At 43.6% G+C, this 22,728-nt stretch overlaps 1 protein-coding gene across 5 annotated transcripts in view; it reads right to left on the bottom strand.

The window, feature by feature from the left end:
* Nucleotides 1–22,728, bottom strand: part of MFSD14B (major facilitator superfamily domain containing 14B) — an 84,585-nt gene that overhangs the window by 48,213 nt on the left and 13,644 nt on the right. For 3 of the 5 annotated variants that reach the window (XM_054727764.1, XM_054727762.1, XM_054727765.1), the window contains 2 exons: nucleotides 14,364–14,459; nucleotides 2,423–2,485 (listed from right to left, as the gene is read on the bottom strand). In XM_054727764.1, the coding sequence (XP_054583739.1) occupies nucleotides 2,423–2,485; nucleotides 14,364–14,459 (159 nt within the window). The remainder of the gene's footprint in view (nucleotides 1–2,422; nucleotides 2,486–14,363; nucleotides 14,460–22,728) is intronic. The other 2 variants (XM_054727763.1, XM_054727766.1) reach the window with 2 other exon arrangements.

Below are 22,728 nucleotides of genomic sequence, written 5' to 3'. Positions count from 1 at the left end.
AGGAATCCAAAGAGGACCACACCAAGACACATAATAATCAAAATGCCACGACTAAAAGATAAAGAGAGAATCTTAAAAGCAGCAAGAGAAAAACAGTTAGTTACCTACAAGGGAGTACCCATACGATTGTCATCTGATTTCTCAATAGAAACTATGCAGGCCAGACGGGAATGTCAAGAAATATTCAAAGTGATGAATAGCAAGAACCTACAACCAAGATTACTCTACCCAGCAAAGCTATCATTCAGAATGAAGGTCAGATAAAGAGCTTCCCAGATAAGAAAAAGCTAAAGGAGTTCATCACCGACAAACCAGTATTATATGAAATGCTGAAAGGTATTCTTTAAGAAGAGGAAGAAGAAGAAAAAAGGTAAAGATAAAAATTATGAACAACAAACACATATCTATCAACAAGTGAAACTAAAAATCAAGTGAATTAAAAATCTGATGAACAGAATAAACTGGTGAATATAATAGAATCAGGGGCATAGGAAGGGAGTGGACTGACAATCCTTGGGGGGAAAGGGTTGTGGCGGGTGTGGGAAGAGAGTGGACAAAAAGCGTACACCTATGGATGAGGACAGTGGTGGGGCGGGTGAGGGCAAGGGTGGGGTGGGAACTGGGTGGAGGGGAACGATGGTTGAAAAAAGAGGAACAACTGTAATAATCTGAACAATAAAGATTTATTAAAAACAAAGAAACATTCAAACCTCTGAAGAATTTTTGTGAGTTTTTGAGCTAAGCTGTTGACAAGTGCCAGGAAGCAAAATCTGAACAGATTGAGATAATGCTCCAGAGAATAGCAGTCTTCAATTTATCTATACTAATAAAAGCCTAGGTAGCCCTCGCATGGCGCCTTCACGTCGTCACAAGATGGCCAGCAGGGGAGGGCAGTTGTGGGCGACCAGCCTCGCAGGGGAGGGCTGTTGTGGGCAACCAGGTCTGCAGGGGAGGGCAGTTGGGGGTGACCAGGCCAGCAGGGGAGGGCAGTTGGGGGCGATCGGGCCTGCAGGGGAGCAGTTAGGCATCAATCAGGACATCAGGGGAGCGACTAGGGGGTGATCAGGCTGGCAGGCGGAAGCATTTAGGGGCAATCAGGCAGGCGAGTGGTTAGGAGCCAGTAGTCCTGGATTGTGAGAGGGGTCCCAGGTTGGAGAGGGTGCAGGCCGGGCTGAGGGACACCCCTCCCCGTGCTCAAATTTCATGCACTGGGCCTCTACTCCTATATAATAAAACTCTATGCAAATCGACCGAACGGTGGAACGACTGTTTGCTATGACACACACTGACTACCAGGGGGAAGATGCTCAACGCTGGAGCTACCCCCTGGTGGTTAGCGCCAGAAGCCCAGTTCATGGCTGCAAGCGGAGCCTTGGAGGGAACCTCTCCTGCCTCTGAGGCAGCGCTAAAGATCCCTCAGGGTCCCAAACTGCAAGAGGGCGCAGGCTGGGCTGAGGGACCCTCCCCGCTGCAGTGTACAAATTCAGCAAATTATTAGGGCATAACTTTAAGTGTACGGTTCATTACAAAGTAAAATTATGCACCGATTTATATGATCTAAGCTGGGAAGGGCAAATTAGACACTATATTCATATACTTTACTATGAAGTCTAACTGGAGTATAACATTATTTTCATCATTTTATTTAAATGAAAAATACTTAAGCTGTTATACTATAAGCTATTATAATAAAGAGCACATTAAAATTCAAACAATAAAGGCTAATTATGTTAAGAGGTTGAGAACTCAAAAAGTGTGGCTAGGACCTGTAGATTATTATGCTGAGCAAAATAAGCCACTTAGAGTAAGACAAATATCACATAATCTCATATGTGAAATCTAATGAACAAAATAAATTGCCAAACAAAATAGGTCCAGAGGATTGGAAGCATGGACCAGACTGACAGATCTCAGAGGAAAGGGGGTTGAAGGGGATGGTTAGAGATCAACCAAAGAACATATATGCATAACCCATGGACACAGACAATAGGGTGGGGAAGGCCTCAGGTGCAGAAGGGTTAAGGGGGAAATGGGGGACATCTGCAATACTGTCAACTACTAGCCTTGCCAAAAGTCATATACCCAACTAAGTCTTGATCCTTCTTCCTCAATCCAATAGTATTTCTCAAAAGAAGACAGTACTTGCCCATTTTATTCTGCTGATAGGTAGAGAAATCAAAAGTTCACAAAATCGAACCCTCTATAAACTGCAATGTACGTTAATAAAAACAGTCTTTCATTTACCAGTAAATTATTTTATGCCTTACTGATTTGGATTGTTATTTTATTTTGACTTTGATAATCAAGCTAAAAATTTAAATTTAGGTCTACAAAACAAATAATAACTGTTTTCCTAAATCCCATCTAAACTTCCTGAGTTAAACTGCTAAGAATTCCTGGCTTCATTCACAATTATTCTTACCTTCACACCTTGAATGAGACCATTCATGAGGAATGTGTGTTGAGGAAATGTTTCATGTAGAACCTACAAAAAGCAAACAAACATCAAGGCAAATTCAAAAGCAAATTAAAGGAAAATATTTCTGCTTCTGTTAATGGCAGGCTAGGTAAGTAAGATGGAACCATGTAATGAATAATTTTTAAGTATAGATGAAATTTTAAAAGTATCTAAAAGTATAAAAAGTTAACAAGATAGTGAGGCAGAAACCTAAATAAGAGCCCAAAAAGGCACTTCAGTCATTCGGTTCCTTTTGTTACAAAAGCACCTGCAGTAAAAAAAAAACCTGTTAATTAGCTACCCCCTCAATCACCAACAATTTTAAGCAGGTACCACAAATGGTTACACATATCCCAGTTGGACCTGCAGCCCAGTTTTATGTCACTGAGGCAGTCCGGGAAACAATAGCCTTAAATGTGGATTATAGTGACTCCAGACTGGTAACCTCCTTATGTCTAACAGGGAAAAATCTAAAGTCACTGCTGAAAAGGCTATCATCTAGACTTCAAACCAACCATACATATATTTTTTTCAAGTATAATGAATGGTATGTAATCAAAGGAAATCAGATACAAAAAGAAGACACCATGCACAAAACATAGCTACAGACAAACAAACAAACATACAAACTTCCCTACCCTGGTGAAGGACAAAGACCCACAAGTGCAGGAAGCACAGAGTTCCAATCAAGATGAACCCAAAGGAACCCACAATGAGACACATCATTATTATAATGACAAAGGTCAAAGACAAAGAGATGATCTTAAAGGCATCAAGAGAGAAACAGTTAGTTACCTACCAAGGAGTTCCCATCAGTGTATTAACTGATTTTCAACAGAAAGTCTTCAAGCCAGAGGGGATTGACAAAATAATGAAAAGCAAGGACCTGAAACCAAGGCTACTCTACTCAGCAAGGCTATCATTTCAAATTGAAGGTGAAATAAAAACCTTCCAATAAATAAATAAAAAGGTTAAAGAGTTAATTACCACCAAACCAGCATTGCAAGAAATGCAAAAGGGAGTGCTTTAAGAAGAAAAAAATTGAGACAGGACATTGGTATAAAGAAAAAAATGGCAGTAAATGAGTACCTATCAATAATAACCTTAAATGTAAATGGATTAAATGCTCCAATAAAAAAGACACAGGGTAGCTGAATGGATAAGAAAACATGACCCAATTATATGCTATCTATAAGAGACCCACCTCAGTACAATAGACTTCGCACTCAGTCCACAAAGGAGGGTATCAAGAGCAACCACCTAGGGAGATTGAGGAAGCTGAGCTATAGGGAGGCAGCCAAAAGGTGAAGACACCGATGCAGGTCACGAATAGAAGGGATGAAGGAAAGTAAACTAATGGACGACACAGTGTTCAGAACCACATTTATAGGGTTGCTTGGGAGTCTTCTGGAGGACCAAGATGGCGGCATAGGGCAGATGCCTGATTGTTGCCTACCACAACAATTTTGAAACTACAACTGGAAAGCAGAGCAGACACCATCCAGAACAATGGCCGGAGGAATTGCTGAGAAGGAATTGACTGATGGGAGTTGGCATCGGGAAGACGAGGCCCCGCTGGGTCCCGGATCCAGGTGCGCTCGCCCGGCGACTGGTCGCCGCTGCAGACCCGAGTGCAGCCACAGCGACCTCGGACCAACCCGTTGCCATGCACCAGGCGCACTAGAGCTTCGCCGAGCCCACCGCCCAGCGAGTTCCGCGGCAGCTGCCCCGGAGCTTTGAGAAAATGGCCGAAGGAATTGCTGAGAGGGAATTGACCGACAGGAATTGGGATCAAGAAGACGAAGCCCCGCTGGGTCCTGGGTCCGGGCGAGGCCACGCCCCTGGGTCCGGGTGTAGCTGGATCCCGGGTCTGGGTGAGGCCGTGCGCCCCTGGATCCGGGTGAGGCTGGGTCCCAGGTCTGGGTGAGGCTGCGCGCCACCGGGTCAAGGCGAGGCCGTGCCCCCCCTGGGACCGGGTGAAGCTGGATCCTGGGTCTGGGTGAGGCTGTGCGCCCCTGGGTCCGGGTGAAGCTGGATCCTGGGTCCGGGTGAGGCCGTGCGCCCCTGGATCCAGGTGAGGCTGGGTCCCAGGTCTGGGTGAGGCCGCGTGCCCCCGGGTCCGGGCGAGGCCGTGCGCCCCTGGGTCCAGGTGAAGCTGGATCCTGGGTCCGGGTGAGGCCGTGCGCCCCTGGATCCAGGTGAGGCTGGGTCCCAGGTCTGGGTGAGGCCGCGTGCCCCCGGGTCCGGGCGAGGCCGTGCGCCCCTGGGTCCAGGTGAAGCTGGGTCCCGGGTCCGGGTGAGGCTGGATCCCGGGACCGGGTGAGGCCGCGCACAACTGGTTCTGGGTGAGGCCACGCGCCCCGGGGCCTGGGTGATGCTGGGTCCCAGGTCCAGGTGAGGCCGCGTGCCCGAGTCCGGGTGAAGCCACGCCCCTGCATCCGGGCGAGACCAAACCAGAGGGAGTCGGACCTGTATTACCACCATTTGTCCACCATCCAGAGCTGAAAAGTCAGTGCCGACATGTACACATAAGGAACTGGTGGACATTGAAATTGGGTCTCAAAAGAACTGTTGGTCCAGAAAGAAACTTAGTACAGTCTGATTCATTTGCCTGTCAGCATAACTATTATTGCTCATCTCACATTCGGTTCTTATATTTCTAGTAACACATGATCTCACTCATCTAGGGGAAATGATGAACAACATAGACTGATGAACAAGAACAGACCCAGAAACAAGGAGGCATCGACCGGACTGTCGGGCCTCAGAGGGAGGGTAGGGGAGGGTGGGGGTAGGGGGGAGAAATCAACCAAAGGACTTGTGTGCATGCATACGAGCCTAACCAATGGTTAAGGACAACAGGGGGGTGGGGGCATCCGTGGGGAGGAGTGAGGGATGGGAATGGGGGGGATGAGGACAAATATGTGACACCTTAATCAATAAAGAAATTTAAAAAAAAAATCCAACACCCATACTATGTAATAAAAGAGCAATATGCAAATTGACCGTACTTCTGCTACATATGCTTCCTCCACCAGCCAATCAGGAGCAAATATGCAAATAAACCCAACCAAGATGGCTGCAGCCACAGACAGCAGGAGGGAGGCTTGGGTTTCCCCAGCAATGGAGGAAGCCAAGCCTTCCACCTGCCCTTGCCAGCCTAGGCCTCCACTCAATGCTAGAAAGTTTCAATTATAGAAGGTAAATAAATCCCAACAGAAATGGCGGCAGCCACGGAGCTGGAAGAGCAGGAGGCTAGGGTTGTCCCCGGCAATGGAGGAAGCCAAGCTTCTGCAGCCCTGGCCAGCCTAGGCCTCCATTCCAGGCTACAAAGTTTCAATTATAGAAGGTAAATAAATCCCACCAAAAATGGCTGCTGCCACTGAGAGAGCAGAAGGTTTGGCTCCGCTCCAGGCTACAAAGTTTCAATTGTAGAAGGTAAATAAATTCCAGATACCAGGGCCTCCGCTTGGGTCGCCGGGGGGTGTGACCGGCCTGCAAACCACCACAGGCCCCTCGCCCAGGCCACCCCACGCCCCAAGGGAACCCCCACCCTGATCCAGGACACCCTTCAGGGAAAACCAGCCGGTCCCCACCCATGCACCAGGCCTCTCTCCTATCTAATAAAAGAGTAATATGCAGATTGACCATCACTGCAACACACAAGATGGCTGCCCCCATGTGGACACAAGATGGCCACCAAAAGATGGCCAGCAGGGGAGGGCAGTTGTGAGGAACCAGGCCTGCAAGGGAGGTCAGTTGGGGGTGATCAAGCCTGCAGGGGAGGACAGTTAGGGGTGACCAGACCGGCAGAGGAGGGAAGTTGGGGGTGACCAGGCCTGCAGGGGAGGGAAGTTAGGGGCATACAGGCTGGCAGGGGCGTGGTTACGGGGTGATCAGGCTGGCAGGTAGAAGCGGTTAGGGGCAATCAGGAAGGCAGGCAGGCGAGCAGTTGTGAGCCAGCAGTCCTGGATTGTGAGAGGGATCCCAGATTGGAGAGGGTGCAGGCTGGGCTGAGGGACACCCCCATCTGTGCACAAATTTCGTGCACCAGGCCTCTAGTTTTTAATAAAAACCTCTGAGCAACGTGAGAATACAGGGATCATACCTCAATATAATAAAGGCCATATGTGACAAACCTACAGCCAACATCAAAAACAGGGATGTCTGCATTCACCTCTCTTATTCAACACAGTACTGGAAGTCTTAGACATAGAAGAAGAGATAAAAGGCATCCAAATTGGAAAGGAGGAAGTAAAACTGTCATTATTCACAGGTGACTTGAATAATTGTACATAGAAAACCCTAGACTCCACCAAAAAAACACACAAAAAACTAGATTTAATAAATGAATTTGACAATGTAACAGGATATAAAATTAACTCCCAAAAATTGATGGCATTTTTATACACCAATAACGAATTATCAGAGAAACTAAAAAAAAAAAAAAAAAATCGCATTTACCATTGCAACAACAATAAAAAAAATTAACATACTTAGCAATAAACTTAACAAAGGAGATAAAAGTCCTGTACTCAGAAAACTACAGGACATTTAAAAAAGACATAGAGGACAATATAAACAAGTGGAAAAATATACCGTGTCCATAGATTGGTAGAATCAACATTAAAATGTCCATATTACCTTAAACAATCTATAGATTCAATGCAATCCCTACAAAAATACCAACAGCATACTTCACAGAACTAGAACAAATGTATATGGAACCAAATAAGACCCCAAATACCCTCAGCCATCTTGAGAAAGAAGAATAAAGCTGGAGGAATCACAATACCGTATATCAAGTTATACTACAAAGCCACTTTAAAGCAGCCTGGTACTGGCACAAGAACAGGCACATAGACCAATGGAACAGAACAGAGAACCCAGAAATTGATCCAGCCATTATGCTCAATTACTACTTGACAAAGGAGACAAGAGCATACAGTGAATAAAGACAGCCTCTTCAATAAATAGTGTTGAGAAAATTGGACAGACACATGCAAAAAAAATCAAACTAGACCACTACCTTATACCATACACAAGTATAAACTCAAAATGGGTAAAAGACTTAAATGTATATAGTGAAACCATAAAAATCCTAGAATATATAATCTCAGACATCTCTCGTAGCAATGTTTGTTGACACATCTCCTAGGGCAAAGGAAACTAAAGAGAAAACAAACAAATGGGACTACATCCAAAGAAACCATCACCAAAAGGAGCCCACTGTACGGGAGAACATACTTGGTAATAGTTCATCTGATAAGAGGTTATCTCCCAGCTATAGGGTGGGGTAAAATTAGATTTATAGTTCTGAGTATGAGATACACAGTATATTCTTATATCATTACTTATTCCTTATATATATATATATATATTATTGATTTTTTTACAGAGAGGAAGGGAGAGGGATAGTTAGAAAAATTGGTGAGAGAGAAACATCCATCAGCTGCCTCCTGCACACTCCCTGCTGGGTATGTGCCTGCAACCAAGGTACATGCCCTTGACCGGAATCAAACCTGGGACCCTTGAGTCTGCAGGCTGACGCTCTATCCACTGAGCCAAACCGGTTAGGGCTCATTACTTATTTCTTATTGTATTATTTTCCATATGAACAATTGTAAACCTACTTTTACCCCACACTGTAAATAAAAAATTAATACAACTCAACACCAGGAAGACAGACAATCCAAGTTAAAAATGGGCAAAGGACCTGAATACACACTTCTCCAAACAGGACATACAGATGTTCAACAGCCATTTGAGAAAAATACTCAAGGTCACTAATTATCAGGTAGATGCAAATTAAAACCACAATGAGGTATTACCTCACACCTGTCAGAATGGCTGCCATCAATAAATCAACAAACAAGTGTTGGCGAGGATGTGGAGAAGAGAGAACCCTCCTGCACTGCTGGTGGGAACACAGACTGGTGCAGTCACTGTGGAGAACAATAATTTCCTAAGAATCCTGAAGCACCAGTCAGAAAGAATATATGCGCCGCTGTGCTCATGGCAGTGTTGTTTACAGTAGCTAAGATCTGGAAACAGCCACGTGCCCATCAGCAGACGAGTGGATAAAAAGTTGTGGTACATTTACACCATGGAATGCTATGCAGCAGTAAAAAACAAACAAACACACAAACAAAAAACAACCATGGTTGGACCTGGAAAGTATTATGCTAAGTGAAATATGCAAGTCAGAGAAAGAAATACCACATTATCTCACTAATATATGGAATCTAATAAGCAAAAGGAACTGGTGAACAAAACAGAAGCAGAGGCTTGGATACATGAAACAGCCTGAGAAAGTCCGAGGGGAGAAGGGTGGTGGTGACGGGACAAGAGGAGCCGGGAGTAGCTAAAGAACATACATGCATATGCCACGGACACAGACAATAGCGTGGTGCGGGCATGGGTAGGGGGAGATGTAGGTGGGCAATGGGGGGAGAGTAGAAGGAAATCTACAATGGTGTCAACAATATAAAATGTAAATTAAAGACATACAAATGAATGTTAGAACTGTTTAATAATTTATTTTGTCACACACATCACAAAAATGTGGTGAAACGGCAAAACAAGAAATCAGTATATTTTTAAAAGTGCTTCTCTGATCCAGGGAGTGACACTGTCTCTCAGCCTCCCCCTTTCCCTTCCATCCCCTGTCAGAGCAAGACCGAGAGCTTAGAAGACATTTCTGACTCTCTTGACTACAGGCTTTCTCACAGCTTCTGCCACTCGGGGGAGTGCCGTGAGCACTCAAAACTCCAGGTTACCCTCATGGTCGAGGAGCAGCAGTGCTGATCGCTGCCCCCAGCTCTGTCTTCACACTCCTGACCCCTTACGTCCCTAAAACAATTCTACACTCAAAATGATCCAAACATGCATTCACCGATGCAGGTACTGCTCTCTAGGAATAAGAGATAACCTTTTAATTTGGTAAAACCATAACCATGCATGGATGACAGTCTATGCTTTCTAATTTCTGGCAGTCTGAGTGACCATTTCTGGGTAACAGCCATGATGCAGGCTGTTCCTCTAAAGATTTTCTATCTATGCTTTCTAAAACTTTCTAATTTTCTCCATTAAAAAAAGAGAGAAGGAAACAGTAAAATCTTATAGGAGGGATAAATAAAAGAAGTCAATAATTGTTTTTAAAGCTAATGACTAAACCTCCATAAAATAAAGCATCTGTAAAGGAAACAGCAATATTCAAACTTTTTATGACAGTCAAAGAAATTAAAGATATAAATAAATTGAACTACAAAAGATAACTGTAACCATAATAAAGTAAACCTAATTATAAGAAGTATATTAATATCTCAGATAAGGTCAAAGTTTTCATTTTTTAAAACACCTTTCACATAAGAAACTCAGGGATCCCTGGCTGGTGTGGTTGGTGGTTGAGCGTCATCCTGTGTGGCTCGATTCCTGGTCAGGGTGCACATCCAGGTTGTGCATTCTGTCCCCAGCAGGGGGCGTGCAGGAGGCAGCCAACCAGATTCATCCCTGTTTGTCTATCTCCCTTCCTCTCTCTAAAATCAATTAAAACATGGTAAGAAATAAAAACTCAAGGAAGATATCGCCTTTATTCTTGGGAAGGACTATTGTAAACATAAAAGTTATGTTTATCACTTTAAAAACATAACTTTAGAAAACTTGGAGAAATTATTTCCTGTACAATATCTGCATGTATGTATAGTTGTTCATATGGAAAATACGACTTGGTAGAACCTCAGTTCTCGAACTTAATTTGTTCCAGAAGGATGGTTGAGATTTGTTCGAAAACTGAATCATTTTTCCCCATTAGAAATAATGTAGATTGGATTAATTCATCCAGATCCCCAAATGACTGTTTTAACCTTTCTTACATACAGTACATGTCTAATGTACTGTTTAATCTATAAACAAACACTTTCTTTCTTAAATTTATCGAACCACCTCCTACTCGCCTTAAACTTTCAGCCTCACTCCAGCATGCAGCGTCTTCCTTGCTGTCACAGGCTGACTGCTTTTCATTCATCCAAACCAACAGCAGTTTTCTACCTCTTCCATTGCCTGAGGTCATTACTGTTTTCACACCATTAGAAATACCAGCACTCCTTTTTTTTAAATTTCTTTATTAAGGTATTACATATTGTGTCCTATCCCCCAGTTGCTCCCCCAACCCCCCCCACTCATGCCCTCACTCCTCACCGCCTCTGTTGTCTGTGTCCATTGGTTAGGCTTATATGCATGCATACAAGTCCTTTGGTTGATCTCTCCCCCTACCCCCACCCTCCCCTGCCTTCCCTCTGAGGTTTGACAGTCTGATCAATGTTTCTCTGTCTTTGGATTTGTTTTGTTTTTTTCATCAGTTTATGTTGTTCATTAGAAATACCAGCATGCTTGATGACCTCTTTTATGCCTTAACATTGTGGTAATCATCCATTTTGCCAGCAAAAACCCCCACAAATATTCACAGCACAATTTACTGAGATGTTAATGGGTAAACTGACTCACAGTAGCCCATTCTCTCCTTTGTTTGGAAAAACATCTATAGCTGAAAGGGTTAATAAAAGGTTATGAAATAAGCTCCTGGAATCTTACTCTCAAATCTGCGGAGCTACAGCCGGTCAGCGGGTTGCACATTTGATCCCCAGCCTGGTCCGGGCTCCTACAGGAGGCAACCAATTGATATGCCTCTCTTACATTGATGTTTGTGTCTCTGTCTCTCAGTCTGTCTCCCTCTCCCCCTCCCCACCTCCCTCTCTTACATTGATGTTTGTGTCTCTGTCTCTCAGTCTGTCCCCCTCTCCCCCTCCCCACCTCCCTCTCTTACATTGATGTTTGTGTCTCTGTCTCTCAGTCTGTCCCCCTCTCCCCCTCCCCACCTCCCTCTCTTACATTGATGTTTGTGTCTCTGTCTCTCAGTCTGTCCCCCTCTCCCCCTCCCCACCTCCCTCTCTTACATTGATGTTTGTGTCTCTGTCTCTCAGTCTGTCCCCCTCTCCCCCTCCCCACCTCCCTCTCTTACATTGATGTTTGTGTCTCTGTCTCTCAGTCTGTCTCCCTCTCCCCCTCCCCACCTCCCTCTCTTACATTGATGTTTGTGTCTCTGTCTCTCAGTCTGTCTCCCTCTCCCCCTCCCCACCTCCCTCTCTTACATTGATGTTTGTGTCTCTGTCTCTCTGTCTGTCTCTCTCTCTCCCGGCCCCCCACCTCCCTCTCTGAAAATCAATGGGAAAAAGTGGTGAGGATTAACAAAATAAAAAAAGAAAAGTAAAAGAAAAAAGCTGCTATTGGTCTCCAAGGTAACAATCACAAGCACAGTTGTGTGAAGTGGGACTTCTAAGTGAAATACTTGAAGAATTGAATGGTGTCAGATTCATTAAAAAGGACAGTACACCAGGTCACTCATGGCTGCCAATGGCATGAAGCCCTACAGTCACAGGGTAAAGTTCTCCAGGACCACAGGAGTTCCCAGACACCCGAACTTTAATAAAGCAAGAGGTCCTATAAGCAGCACTTGGTGCAATTCTAAGGAACAGGACTTTCCATCAGGCTGGAGAACAACACTCTTGCTACCAGAGGTGTCTACACCACAGGTGGGAAATTAGCAAAGTAATTCTTTTTGACTCATTGTATTTTTCATGGTGAATTAGCTGTCAGTCTGCAAATTTCAGGAAATTTCACCCAACTTTCTATGACTTTCTAGCATTTCATAGGAAGTCATTGAAGATTTCAAAACATGGGGCTTGAACTGCCATGTAACTGACGGGCTGAGTAGCAGACAGTGGCCGTGCAGTAGAAGGAACATATATTCCAATTGCCAATGTTTGTCACATTTACTTCCTTGCCTAGCCCCACAAGACATGTTTTCACAATCCCTGATCTATCCCATTTGTAAATAAAGTTCAGCAAAAATTTTGAGGAAAACCACCATTTAAAAATGTAAAAACTATTTTTAGCAACATCAAGAGCTTAGAAAATAAGTACATCCACTAACTCAGCAACACTTCTAGGACACCACAGAGTGACAAAGTGACACTAGTGACTCTATGCTCCTCACAAACAAATGTCCATTCTAACCAAATCCTTGACAGCAGCAGAACTGCTTAGAAACTGCAAAGTGACAGGAGAGCAGCATTTTAGCTGCCTTATAAGACTGCATTCCGGGAACTAACAGGGATATAGAAAATCTAGGAATATTATTTGCTTTGGGCAGCAAGAAGGAGGGCGCATCAGTCCCTGGGGCATATTAAAATTCACTAGTTTAATTAAAATTAAAAGGGGTCTAGGGTCAAAAAGGCCCAAGGATTTTAATGTGTAGAAGGAAGTTGCAGAATTTCTGATGGGTACTAGAAACATTAAAGCACTCTTCAATTCAATGTGAATTTTTACCCAGTGAAGAAAGATCACAGGATTGCTTCCAAATGAGAGAGCTGCTGGACTGCCACAACAGACTAGAAGCAACTCTGCAACCTAGAAAAGCTGGAAGGAAAAATAAAGAAAGAACTAGGGCAAAAACTCAAATAACAGGTTCTTCAAATGAGTGCCCTGATGTGTCCATATTTATGCTAAAAATACGTTAAAGAAATAATCACTTGGGGACATATATGTACCTACAATATATATATTTGTTCAAAGAAAAATACCAGCTGTGTCCAAGGCAACCCTAGTCCCTAGGGCCACAAGTGATGAGCACAGCAGGCAAATCTCATGAAACCTAAATTGCGGACTACTTATTCCCAGTTCCTTCCGTAGTAAAGCATTATGCAGAAAAAAGTAGTACAATGAGAAAGAATAAAACAGAGGATTAAAACACAGACAATTTTTTAAAGTGATTGCTTCATCCAAGTTATAATTTTATTTAATCATATTGTATTTTAAATGTGCCACAAGAATTAAAATCTTAAAATGTATATAGCGAAGTCTCATGTAAGGCTAATAGCCACCCTCTAAATTTCTCTATTTTCTAAACCTACTTTGGAAACAAAGTTTAGTTATATACAAAGGGATTCTCTTGAGTAAGACAAAATGGTGACTAGGAAGAGTTAATTTCCAATTATTTTTAAAGAATAATTTGCCCTGGCCGGTTTGGCCCAGTGGATAGAACGTCAGCCTGCGTACTGAGGGGTCCTGGGTTCGATTCCGATCAGGGGAGCATGCCCAGGTTGTGGGCTTGATCCCCAGTGAGGGGCATGCAGGAGGCAGCCGATCAATGATTCTCTCTCATCGATGTTTCTATCTCTTCTCCCTCTCTGAAATCAATAGAAATATGTTCTTTAAAAAAAGAACAATTAAAGACAACTGTAATTTAAGGCCAATTTTAAAATATCTTTATTAAAATTAAGTGTTAGTTACTAGGCACCTAAAATCTGTACCCGAATCTTTACTTAGCATCTCTCTTCCATACATCAAACATCTAAGTTCTTTCTAAGAAATTCAATACAGCCTCTGCAAAGATATGACTGTAGGTAAGCTACCAAAAGTGGAAATGTCAATATTCTTACAATCATCACTTTCATTGTTACAAGGTACTTACCAATCTCCTAATTTTTATGTTAAGTCAAAGGCCATCACATCCATATAAAGTAATTTGTAATCTTCAACAAAGCTTTGTAATTCCCTCTAAGACATCTTAATGATCTCTTAAAATATATATAGTTTATTCATTATGAACCAGGACTTGGGTGCAGTGAGTGTCCTGCTACCCAGGAATACTTAATGAGCAACCCAAGTGCTCTGTTGCAGGTGGTTCCACCTGGCACAGCATAAACAACCCAGTGGAATAAGCAGTCTTTACATTGCTGTCAAAAACTACTCTCAAACACATATTTAGACATATCATCCTGCAAACATAGACTTAAACACTTCTCTTTGGCTCATATAAATGAAGACCCAGTTCAGCAATACTTACAGTTAGCATTGGAGTTGTCAACAGGCCCCAAGCAAAGAATTCAAGGAAAATTACAATTGCAGCATGGTACACACTTGGTCGGCCAAAGCCTTCTTGCTAAAAAAGGAAGAAAGTTATTATAAAAAAGAGTAAAGAAATTTTTTAAATCCATTATCCTCAAATAGCATCTAACACACACACACACCGTATAAATTTAAAACCTACCCTATACAATAATCCTATATAATAAAAGGCTAATAATGCAAATTGACCAAACGGCAGAACGACAGGTCACTACGACATGCACTGTCCACCAGGGGGCAGATGCTCAATGCAGGAGCTGCCCCCTGGTGATCAGTGCGCTCCCACAGGGAGAGTGCTGCTCAGCCAGCAGCCGGGCTTAAGGCTGGCTGGTGAGCACAGCGCCACGGTAGCAGTCCTAAGGACCCCTCAGGGGATGTCCCACTGCTGGCTTAGGCCCGGGTCCGGACTACGAGAGGGCACAGGCCAGGCTGAGGGACCCCCGCGTCCTCCCAGTGCAGGAATGTCATGCAATGGGCCTCTAGTCTTTAAGATAAAACTTCATTCTGCAGTATCCCTGATTCTTTTATCTTCCCTAATTATAGAAAGTACCATGATTATAGACTTTCTACTCATCCCATCAATACAAATCACTGGAGCTTTGGTAAAAAATCAACTGATTCGCCCTGACTGGTTTGGCTCAGTGGATAGAGCGTCGGCCTGTGGACTGAAAGGTCCCAGGTTCGATTCCAGTCAAGGGCATGTACATTGGTTGCGGGCACATCCCCAGTGGGAGGTGTGCAGGAGGCAGCTGATCGTTGTTTCTCTCTCATCGATGTTTCTAACTCCGATGTTTCTGACTCTCTATCCCTTTCCCTTCCTCTCTGTAAAAAAAATCAATAAAATATTTAAAAAAAAATCAACTGATTATTCAAGATACTGAGGTTCCAGGATCTCACTATTCAGTCTCTTAATTATGTGTTGTTTTTCAGCATCTTGGCCTCTATAGGTCTAAAGTTCTTCTAGCCCAGTGGTCGGCAAACCTCAGCTCGTGAGCCACATGCGGCTCTTTGGCCCCTTGAGTGTGGCTAATTAGGGTACTCTAATTAAGTTAATAACAATGTACCTACCTATATAGTTTAAGTTTAAAAAATTTGGCTCTCAAAAGAAATTTCAAGCCAAACCAGTTTGGCTCAGTGGATAGAGCGTCAGCCTGCGGACTGAAAGGTCCTGGGTTCGATTCCAGTCAAGGGCATGTACCTTGGTTGCAGGCACATCCCCAGTGGGGGGTGTGCAGGAGGCAGCTGATCGATGTTTCTCTCTTATCGGTGTTTCTAGCTCTCTATCTCTCTCCCTTTCTCTCTGTAAAAAAATCAATAAAATATATTTTTAAAAAATTTTTCAATTGTCATACTGTTGATATTTGGCTCAGTTGACTAATGAGTTTGCCGACCACTGCTCTAGCCACAGAAGGAGACATAGGCACTGGAGTCAGTCATATGCTCAAAAGCTTCAGGAAAGTGGCGATGTAAATCCAGTGGTTAGGGGAAGAAACGTACTCCATACTAAAAGTGTCAAAATCCCGTTTTCTGTTTCTGTTTTAAGACTGGGCCTATTCTGCTAGTTTTCTACAGTTTGTGGCTTCCAGAGAGGAAACCTAAAACTCCTCTTCACTGAATGTTCTCTGACTCTGTTACAATGCTTAGTATGAGATCAGGTGCTGTTAGCACTTGGGAGACCTAGAAGTGAACTGACAAAAGACTCTGTAAAACCCACAGGATTCCTATGTTTATATTTTCAAGTCTTCAAAAGACACAATTACATCTGCATTATTTAACTAGAATCTAATCATAACCAAAGATCAGACAAATCCAGTCTGTGGGACATTCAACAAGACACTAGCCTATTCTCCTTAAAAACCTCAATGTTTAAAAGACAGAAGTAAATGTAGGAAGACCACAGTCATAACAACCAAACTAATGTCTTTTTTCTGGTCTTTAAATAGCAAAACCTAGAATGTGGAAAAAATTTTGAAACAAATGGACCAGTTTCTTCAACAAAGAAATGGTATAAAGAGAAGAAAAAAGGAGAACTATCCTATCTAATAATAGAGCAATATGCAAATTAACCATCACTCCGCGACAAAATGGCGGCCCCCATAGCCACAAGATGGCAGCGCCCAGTACCCTCAGCCCCGCTGCTGGAGTACAGACCCTGCGATAGATCGCAGAGCTGGGGGTTGCTTAGGCCTGGTGCCGGAAAAGACCCCCTGCAATTGATCGCAGGGAGCTGGGTGTCTGCTCCGGCCCCGGGCCGAAAGACTCCGCACCCTTCCCCCACAAACTTCAAAAAGTTGGGTTGGCTTCCTTTCCAGGGAACGAGGACTGATTTTGGGGTCCCAGATACACTGGACCTGGTCACCGTGGAGCGATCTACCTGCTCAAATGACAGGGGCGGGATGAGACAGAGGATGTATTTGAGTTTTGTTCTGTTTTTCCAAAATTGCCTGTTACAAACACTTCTGCAGCAGTCCTCAATTGTACTCAAAATACTGTATTTCCTCCATTGGTACGCATACTCCTTTCTTCAAATTTTAACATTTTTGAAACCAGGATACATCTTAACAGAGAGGTTAAAAGGACTTGCTAGCTGCCAGGCATCTGCGTGGGTATCTATTTATATACAGAGCCAGGGTCCTACCGAAGGCTCGACCAAGTGGGCGGGGACTGGCGAGCGGGCTGAACTCTGCAAGGTTCCTGGTGGCCAAGGGTGCAGAGCGGGAGTGTGGGCGTGTAGGTGTGTGCATGAGCGTGGACCTGAGCAACACACACTCACACACCCGCACCCACACAGGGTCCTCGGCGTGCCACCCACGCCTCCCTGGACCTCACCCTCCAGCCCAGATCCTCCTGATCCCGCCTCCCCTTGGAGCGGGCGGGAGTCAGTCTGGGAAAACTTTCTCAGACTTGCTTGGTGCTGGGACTGGATGCATCCGAGCTCATGGAAGGCTCCACGGAGGTTCCTGGTGGCCAAGGGTGCAGAGCGGGAGCGAGGGCGTGTGGGTTGTGCGCATAAGCGTGGACCCGAGTGACACACACTAACAGGCCCATACCCACACAAGGCCCTCGACTGCGTCACCTGCGCTTCCCTGGACTTCATCCTCCAGCCCAGATCCTCCAGGTCCTGCACCCTGGGGTCGCTCAAGTTTAGCAAGAGTTTGCGATTTGCCCAAGGTGCGTTGAACAGTTTTTCTCTTAACCCATTTATGGGAGTGTAATCTGATTTAAAACCAATGGACTAAACAAACAGAAGCACTTTCTAGAAAGTCAATTTAGAAATGTGGATCAAAATTCAAGTGAATTACTTTGGGCCAGGAGTTCCATGTCTGTGAATGTGTCCTAAGTAAACAGTCAAATAAGCAATTATGTTTACTGTGGTTGTTGATGCCAGGGGAAACAGAAGCAACCTGCCCCACAATAAAGCGTTAGTGAAGTAAACCATAGTAATGTCAAACAGTCAGGGATAACACTGTAGCCATTAAAAATTATGTCTGTACATCCAATTCGCTGACATGAAAAGAAGGCCATAGCCAAGTGGAGGGCAGGGGAAGCTCAGAAGAGGGCATGTATATTTATATGTATGTATATTTTATATGTCAGGGAGATAATAGTTTTAAAAACAGTGATTCTTCCTGAGCTCTGCAATTGTGAGTGTTAGCAAATTGTGCTTCAGGTGTGACAGGTGTCCTTTGGTGTCCCACACACACAGACATCCTTGCCTGTGGGACAGCCTGAACCTTTGCCGCACCTGCCCCTCTCTGCTGTGGCAACAGCCCAATCAGACATTCCCTTTTATAGGGCTGGTTTCCTTTTCTCCTTTGCCCATACCATGCCTTTCCAACAAAAGAATATTAACCAAGCAATCCTAACAGCAAGTTTTGTTGCAGACTGCAACTTATGCCCTTTTATGCAAATGTTGCTTTCAAGTCTACCAGGTTGTATTTCAAAACTTTTATTTTTCTGCAACTTGACCATTTTTTATTCGCTTAAAATATTCTGGAGGCCAAAACTGGTTTGGCTCAGTGGATAAGAGCGTCAGCCTGCGGACTGAAGGGTCCCAGGTTCGATTCCGGTCAGGGGCACGTGCCTTGGTTGCGGGCACATCTCCAGTTGGAGGTGTGCAGGAGGCAGCTGATCGATGTTTCTCTCTCATTGATGTTTCTAACTCTCTCTCTCCCTTTTTCTCTGTGAAAAATCAATAAAATATATTTAAAGAAAATATTCTGGAATATTTTAAATACATATAGAAAAGTAGAGAATAATATGACAAATACTTATCTATACTAATAAAAGGGTAATATGCTAATTAGACCAGACATCTTCTGGAAAAAGCCACGGTGGCAGGGACCAAGGCAGAGGTGGTTAGGGGCGACCAGGCCAGCTGGCGAGGTCAGTTAGGGGTGACCAGACCAGCAGGGGAGGGCAGTTGGGGGCGACCAGGCAGGCAGATAGGTGAGCAGTCCAGCAGTCCTAGATTATGAGAGGGATCCCGGAATGAAGAGGGTGCAAGCTGGGCTGAGGGACCCCCCGACCCCGCACGAATTTCATGCACCGGGCCTCTAGTGTTAGTATATAGATTTAAGAAATATGTGGACTTTTGAGTTTTGACTTAAATAAACTGGGGGGAAAAAGAGACAATTTTAAGTCATCATAGAAATTTTAAAATGCACTGGATATTAGATGATAACAAAAGTAGGAAATAGGGTGGCAAGTGCATACATTTTTAAAAGTAAATGGCGGGCTCGCAGAGGGAGTGTATGTGGGCAAGCCAAGGGACAGCTAAACTCCAGGAGAAGGCGGGGGAGTGCTGGGCAGTGTTCCTCTGACCGCGCAGCACCCACAGGGGCTGGGTCCCCTCCTGGAGCTGCGGGCTCGCCGGGCGCCTCGCCATCTTGCAAGGAAAGGAGGATTTTAGTGGAAACCTGACTTTCCGCGACAACTGCAAACACTGAGCTGCTGGGAGCACCAGACCACCGGTCCCCTATCAGTGCAAACAGTCGGATTCAAAGAAACTCTTCACTGCACCACGGAAAGGTCAGATTTCGCCTGAAATGAGGGGCGGTTTCTAATCCCCGCGGTGGGTGAGGGAAGCGCTGGGTGAGGGAAGCGCGGCAGCCGCAGGACCGGCAGGAGCCGGGAGGTCTGTGCCTAGAAAAATCAGCGGCAGTTGGAACTGCCGTGATCCGTGAATGAGGAGGGGGGTCTTCTGAGCTGCTAACAGAAGTGACCTCCTGAAAGCAACTCATTTTAATCTGACGAGGAGGGTCAGACTAAGAATTTTCAAAGGAGTGCAGGCTCCTTAGTCTGGGGCACAGACCCACGGTCCGCACACCTGGGCTCTTTCCGACTCTGATTGCTAAGCCCAACACATAGAAAAACCCAGGTGGAAACCCTGAAAGACTGCAGGGGGAAGGTGCTTTTTCGGAACCTGGGGACCAGAGCTGCGTGTGACCATCAGAGAGGCAGCCCTGAGGCGCACACCTCCACAAACCGGTAGTGAGTGCCATAGAGGGGAAAAAAAAAAGAAAAAAGAGCTAGAGAGGCCCGGAAGTCAATTCAGAAACACTGCCACCCAGGGGCTGAAACGCTAATTGTCTCTGGTGTAATAAAAAATAAATACGAGAAATTAAGACACGGCTGGCTTAAAAAGCAGGACTGGCTTCCAACACTGAGGAGCCCTGGAATGAAGCTGAACTGAAATACCGCCCAGACTGGGAAAAAGGCGTACCAAACAGAATAATAGAGGAAGTGAATGACAGCCGCTACTGCACATTTTAGTCTTCCTATTTTTTAATTTTCAATTCTTTTTTCAATTTTTAAAATTTTTTATTCTCATATTTTTTAATTTTCATTTTTTGCATCTTTTACTTAAGAAACTAATTTTTTTTCTTTTTCCTCACTCGATTTTCACCTTTTTAATTATTACATTTTTATTTTCAATCAACACTATTATTACTATTATTTTACTTTTTTTTTTTTTTTAATGTCATTTGATTTTCTCTTTCTTTTTTTTTTGGATTAGTGTCCTACATTCGATTTGCATCTTTCCCTTACAATCGCTTTACCCTATCTCAAAGCTAACATTATGCCATCACTCTCCTCCTAACCTTTCCCATTTTGGTCCCCAGTTTATCTTAACCCTTTCTGGCTTTAGATTTTCCCTACTTTTTTAGTTTACTCCCTGCTAAAACTTCACCCTACTTATATATCTAATTCCCAACCCCCTGCTCCAAATCCATACAAACCTCTCTCTACGCTACCTTTAAAAAATTATTTTTCTCTCGGGCCTTTTGTTGTTGTTTGCTTGAATGTTGATTAGATTGAATTTTTATGCTTTTTTATGAGATTGTTTTGATTATTCTTTTTGTTGGTTTGGTTGGTTCTTTTGTTTGCTTTGTTTTTGTTTGTTTTTTACTTTTGTTTTCCCTTGCCTCACTTGATATTAGCTGCTGTTGCAGTTTGTATTAATCTCCAGGCTCGTGTTGCTGGAATTTGCTGGGAATAGTGGTTGTTCTAGTGGAGTTTACTCCCCATATATATAGTTTGTTCCCCTTTTCTCTCTTAGTATCATTCTTGTCTCTCTTACTTTTTTTTTTCTTTTATTTTTCTTTTCTGTTATTTCTTTTTCTTTTCTTTCTTTCTGCTCTTTTCCCAAGTTCAGATTCACACTCGTTGTTTTTTTTGTTTTGTTTTGTTTTGTTTTCATTGTTGTTCTTTCTTTTTACTCTCCCTCTTCCACTCCTATTCCCTAATTTGTCTTTCTCTGGTGGTTACCTTTATTGGAGGTTATTAATATCGTGAATACAATTCTGTTCAGTGCCTTGTCTGTTGTGCCTGGTTGTGTTGTATTTTATACCTTTAAATCAACGCCAGAGAGAGAAATCTATATAACCAGACATCCGGAGAAGAGAGACCATGAGGAGACAAAGAAACAGCCCCCACAGGAAAGAGAAACAGGCATCACCAGAAAAGGAAGTAAACGATTTAGAGGCAAACAACCTATCAGAGAAAGAATTCAGAGAAATGATCATAGGGTGGCTGAAAAGGATGGAAGACAAATTCGACAATATGAGTAAGAACCAAGAAGAAATGAAGAAGAACCAAGAAGAAATGAAAAATGACATCGCTGCTGTAAAGAACTCAATAGAAAGCATCAAGAGTAGACTAGATGAGCCCTGGCCGGTTTGGCTCAGTGGATAGAGCGTTGGCCTGAAGACTTAAGGGTCCCGGGTTCGATTCCGGTCAAGGGCATGTACCTTGGTTGCGGGCACATACTCAGTGGGGAGTGTGCAGGAGGCAGCTGATCGATGTTTCTCTCTCATCGATGTTTCTAACTCTCTATCCCTCTCCCTTCCTCTCTGTAAAAAATCAATAAAATATGTGTGTGTGTTTTTAAAAAAAAAAAAAAAAAAAAGAGTAGACTAGATGAAGCAGAGGACCGCATAAGTGAGCTAGAAGACAAGATGGAAAAAAATACCCAATTACAACAGCTTCTAGAAACAAAAATTAGAAAGATTGAGGAGAGCGTAAGGGAACTTCGGGACAATACAAAACAAAACAACATCAGGATAATAGGGGTGCCAGAAGGAAAGGAAACTGAGCAAGGAATAGAAAACCTGTTTGAAGAAATAATGACAGAAAACTTCCCTGATATAGGGAAGAAAAAACCCACACAAATCCAAGAAGCTCACAGAGTTCCAAGCAAAATGAACCCCAAAAGACCGACGCCAAGGCACATTATAGTTAAGTTGGCAAACACCAACGACAAAGTAAGAATCTTACAAGCGGCCAGAGAGAGACAGACAGTTACATACAAAGGAACCCCCATCAGACTAGCAACTGATTTCTCAACAGAAACTCATCAGGCCAGAAGGGAATGGAATGAAATATACCAAGTCATGCAAAGGAAGGGTCTAAATCCAAGAATACTGTACCCAGCAAGGCTATCAATCAAAATTGAAGGTGAAATCAGGAGCTTCACAGACAAAAAAGGACTAAGGGAGTTTATCACCACCAAACCAGCAATGAAAGAAATGCTAAAGGGTCTGCTGTAAAAAAAAAAAAAAAAAAAAAAGAAAGAAAGAAATAGGAAGCAAAGAAGGTACACAGGGGTATAGAATAAAAATGGCGTCAAATAAGTACCTATCAATAATAACTTTAAATGTAAATGGATTGAATGCCCCAATCAAAAGACACAGGGTAACAGACTGGATAAGAAAACAAAACCCAGATATCTGCTGTCTACAGGAAACCCACCTCAAAAAAAAAGGATGCATACAGACTGAGAGTAAAGGGATGGAAAAAGG

This window comes from Eptesicus fuscus, chromosome 15, assembly GCF_027574615.1.
Source record: "Eptesicus fuscus isolate TK198812 chromosome 15, DD_ASM_mEF_20220401, whole genome shotgun sequence".
Taxonomy (NCBI): domain Eukaryota; kingdom Metazoa; phylum Chordata; class Mammalia; order Chiroptera; family Vespertilionidae; genus Eptesicus; species Eptesicus fuscus.
The sequence above is the reverse complement of the archived record's forward strand: the minus strand, read 5'-3'. Positions and strand labels throughout refer to the sequence as shown.